Source organism: Sinocyclocheilus rhinocerous, unplaced genomic scaffold (assembly GCF_001515625.1).
Source record: "Sinocyclocheilus rhinocerous isolate Xijiao unplaced genomic scaffold, SAMN03320098_v1.1 scaffold1907, whole genome shotgun sequence".
Classification (NCBI taxonomy): domain Eukaryota; kingdom Metazoa; phylum Chordata; class Actinopteri; order Cypriniformes; family Cyprinidae; genus Sinocyclocheilus; species Sinocyclocheilus rhinocerous.
In genome coordinates this window covers 266,787-271,474 of record NW_015628766.1, presented here as the reverse complement: position 1 = coordinate 271,474, position 4,688 = coordinate 266,787, and the positions used below count along the sequence as shown (strand labels likewise).

General features: G+C 34.1%; 1 protein-coding gene across 1 annotated transcript in view; it reads right to left on the bottom strand.

Moving 5' to 3' along the window:
• Positions 1 to 4,688, bottom strand: part of LOC107738462 (cytosolic purine 5'-nucleotidase-like) — a 28,798-nt gene that overhangs the window by 2,690 nt on the left and 21,420 nt on the right. The window contains exons 14-17 of the mRNA XM_016550221.1: positions 3,655 to 3,825; positions 2,956 to 3,007; positions 2,007 to 2,067; positions 1,318 to 1,494 (exon numbers count right to left, since the gene is read on the bottom strand). Of these exons, the coding sequence (XP_016405707.1) occupies positions 1,318 to 1,494; positions 2,007 to 2,067; positions 2,956 to 3,007; positions 3,655 to 3,825 (461 nt within the window). The remainder of the gene's footprint in view (positions 1 to 1,317; positions 1,495 to 2,006; positions 2,068 to 2,955; positions 3,008 to 3,654; positions 3,826 to 4,688) is intronic.

Here is a 4,688-nt window from a genome sequence, read left to right as displayed (position 1 = left end):
GGCGGCGGCAACAATACTACAGCGAGAATCAAAGTTATACCTTCTTTCTTTGAGTGAACGTTTGGGCGGTGTTATGCAAATCTTCCCACACAGTGAGGTAGACATGTGGGGGCATGTTTGAACGAGGCGTTTTAGGAGGGCGTGGACGAGTCTTAACTTTTATAAAGATTATCTCTTTGGGTTTGAGACTTTAATCTTTGCAACTTTAGGGATCTTATCTATTCACGAACAGCTTGTAACACTCCAAAGAGAAAGGAAAACTTGAAATCGCATCATATGACCCCTTTAAATAGGGCACTGGGCAAAGAAGAGAGAACCAGGTGAACAGGAGTAGTGTGGGTGTGTGTTCTGTAGGCAGTATTTTGGTACTCAACTTAGAAAAATGTAACAATACTAGTCTTTCCATTTCAGGCTTTTCTATTGTTAGTACAGAGTACTCGATTTGGCACTTGCAATTATGCCTAGTGATTGGGTTCGGTAAGATTTATTTGTTTTTGTTTTTAAAAGAAGTATCTTATGCTCACCAGGACTGCATCTATGTCATCAAAATACAGTAAAATCAGTAATATTGTGGAATATTATAACAATTTTAAATAACTGTTTTCTATGTGAATATATATATATATAAAAAAAATGTAATTTATTCCTGTGACGCAAAGTCAAATTTTCAGCATCATTACTAGTCTTCAGTGTCACACGATCCTTCAGAAATCAGTCTAATATGCTGATTTGCTGTTCAAGAAACATTTCTTATTACTATCAATGTTGAAAACAGTTGTGCTGCTTCATTTATTTGTGGAAACTGTATACTGTATTTTTTTTAATTAACAGAATGTTCAAAAGAACAGAAAATGATTGTAACAATGTAAAAGTCTTTGTACTGTAAAAGTCTGTTTAATGCATCCTTGCTGAATAAAGGAATTCATTTATTTCCAAAAAAAAAAATCCTCAAATGCACTTTTCATGGTCAAAATGGCAAAAGACATTAACGAAAACACAGTTGGTCTGGTGAATGTAAACAGGAATAAAAACAAAATAAAAATCACTGTAATAAAAAAATGCCAAAATATCTGGCCATGTTTTTTTATTAATTCATTGTATTAAAAATATCAAAATATCCAGCCATGTTTAATTAATTGAGAAATATAACATTTAGGCTACATACATTTTCTTCCCCCCAATTATTTTTACCTTTTTTAATTAATTGTTTCTATAATATTTTTGTCTGGGGTATTGAAATTGGTATCAGCTATTGTGAACGTCCACTGGTTTTTGTATCAATAATCCAGCCCTATGTTTATGGGTGTGTGTCCTCACCAGCACGTGAGCGGCTCTGAACAGGTAGCTGAAGGGGTAGTACAGCAGGTTGATGAATGAGGCAGCATACAGGTCAGCGTAACGCATCACCTGAGACGCAAACAGAGTCTGCCGAGAGCCACTGCGGAACAGACTTCCCATCATCCCATAGCACATGTCCATGTCATGAGTCACTTTCTGATGACGCAGAGAAAATCACTAAATGAGCATGTCAGTGTTATTTTAGTATCATATATAGTCTATAAAGTTTTGTATTAAGTCCTAGTTTTAGTTATTTTAGTACATCAACTTAAACTAAATGAAAATGAGAAATGTGTTCTTGACAACTAGCTGAAATAAAATAAGTTATTAAGTTAATGTCTATTTTATTTCAAATTATTTCTTTTTAAGGTGTTAGTTTTGTTTTTAGTTGACAATAATAACCCTGTAACATTGAATATATATAACATCACTCTTGTAGCTTATTAATGCTGTCTATGAACAACATATGTGGTAGGCTGTTGATTACCATGGAATTCAACTTACAAGACTTATAAGCTACCATTACAAGCTTATTTACTGTAAACATATTTCTTGAGAGCACGTCACAGATGCTGTTTATAAAAACAAAATAACCCAGAATATTTCTAAACTTTAAACTCTTTAAAAGTTATTGATACCTGTGTGAGTGTGTGATTTAGTCTATGTACCTTCATTCTTCTCTGGATGGCACTGATATCTGGCCTCTCATTGCTGCTGCTGTCCAAATGCCTAAAGGAAGAAAGAATGTGATATATATATATATATATATATATATATATAAACACTTATAGAAGCTTTTACTTATTTTTAATTAAATATGTTTGTTGTTCAATATGACAGAAGGACACTTCATTTCCCAGAATCCTCTAATTTACTAAATACTATTATGGTGCGTTATGGATGACTCCAAAGTTCTAGTCAGAGCTTTTCACGTAGCCTACTCTGACTCAGAATTATGCATTTCTATGTCAACACTATTAATGCCACCATGAATCGGTGTAATTTGAATAATCAACAGACAAAACCACAATACATCAAGTAACAGTCAATATGGAAATGCCTTGTTAGTAAACTTTTTATTTAGTTTTATTAGTTTATTTAGCAGGACATTATGCATTAGTTATCCAACTCTGTGCTAGCTATTATAAACTGTACGGTATGCGTTTTATTTTCATTTTAATCTTGCATTATTAAAGCATCAGAAATGACAATTATACAGTCAGACAATTATAGGAATTGTTAAACTGAAATATTATGAGATAACTACTTAACCAGCTTTTACTGCTGAGCCTTTATTATAGTCAATTTATTCAAACTCTAAAGTCAACATTTATTTTTATAACGTCATCTAAAAACAACATGATGGACATTTTGTGAATGGTAAAATAAAAATCAGTGTTGATGGCTGTATAGTTGATCTTGTGTTGGGCTAATGTTACTTGATTTTATTAGAATTGCAATTCAGTCAAGTCCACTTCCTGTCAAAAACTAGCAGGGCCTGGCCAATGAAATAAAAGGGAGTCAATTTCTAAATTCTGAATGTACTCACACATACTGTATACATACTGTACACACACACACACGTGCTGAAGAAGGAATAGAGGCAGCTTTACTCACTTGTATAGTTCTGCCAAGAAAATGTCCAAGCCCTGCAGTTCCTCGAACAGAGCTGTGAATGAGAGGGCAGAACCCTGTCATGATTGGGTTTCACATCTCTTTTCCTTAGCCTTTCAAGTGTGAACATCTCATGTCACTCTTTCTCTGTGTGAGCCTTCCTTTACTGAGATTCTCCCAAAAAGGCCTGTTTCACACTACACACATAAGCGTAACTGTGACAGCAGGCTCATATTGTGCTTTCAGTGACAGAACTGCAGCTCTATCCAGAATATTAAGTAAGTTATAGGTTACTACAGTTTAAGTATTTCTAGTAGTAATGGCCATTCTTTATAAAATGGTTATCAGATATAGGCCATTGATAATTATTACAAAACTGATCATCATCAAATATAATTAATATGCGAAAAGGGATTACATTTACATCCAAATGGTAATAAATCTACATGGAATGCTTTAAACTGCTATAAACCCCTATAAACTGCTACAAAAGATTGCATAGATGAACAGGTTTACATAGGACATTCACTCTATTTTCTGCAGGGTTCAGCACCCACTTTACTTGCAGTTATGCATCACCAGTGTGCTTACAGCAACAATGCTGTAACCTGTTATTATGGGCACTCAAAATAAATGTGTGCTGCTTATGTGCAGTGTGAAACAGGCCAATGGCTTATTTTACTGATATATGGCGACACTCACAGCTTTTGTCTGTCCACACATGCAGCTCCTGAGCCAATTCAGGAATCACCAGGAACGTCCGCCAACCCTGTCGCTTCTTGGACTTAAGAATATCTCCAAAAATATGATCTCCAATGTACAAAATATCCTTCCCTTTTGCTCCGAGCAGGTCACAAATAATATCAGAAGAACCTGGGCAGAGATTAAAACATAATTTTTTTTAGAAATGAGTGGCATTTTCACATAATATATCTATGGTATTCTCAATGCCCAGAAAAAAAAGCTACATAATGAATCAAACTGCAATTATTTCATTACAATATTTTCCCTGTTTAACATGAGAGTCGTGTGATTTTATGCCTTTGTTCTTTCAGCATTGATGTTCAATCAACAGCAATATGAGATGTTAAATGTTTATCATAGCACAATTTAAATGACAATCATTATATTTGTAAAACATAATCTCAATATGAATTGTTTTATCATGAATCTCTCAGAAAAATCAATACTGATTTGAATGAATCAGAGCTAACGTAACACTTAACACTAATCATATTAATGTTAGTTAACATTAACTAACATGGAACAATTTGTTACAATATTCATTAATCTTGGTAGCATTCTATTTTATAGTCCTGTTCCACATGTACATTCTATGTATATTACATTATACATTTTGCGTAGTTTAGAGTGACAAATCGTACCAGCGTACTTTGAGGTCAAAATGCGTATCCGCTACACAAAATGCGTACAGGTTGGCAGGTCTGCATTATAGTAATTACAATAACTGGGTAATAACCCTGAATTGGGTAATAGCCATGAACCCTAGTTACCTTATTTTACCAGTACTTTCATGAAGTTAACTAATGTATTACCGAACTAAGTGACTGTACACATGCAGTGAAAAATCATGTGATAAACTGTTCATCTGTAGTAGACCAGATGTCCTTGTGATCTATGTTTCAATGACTTGAGGAGATACATCACTGTGTGTGTGTGTGTGTGTGTCATTTCCATCTTCATCCAAGAATTTAATGTTCCTCCAGAGTAAACAA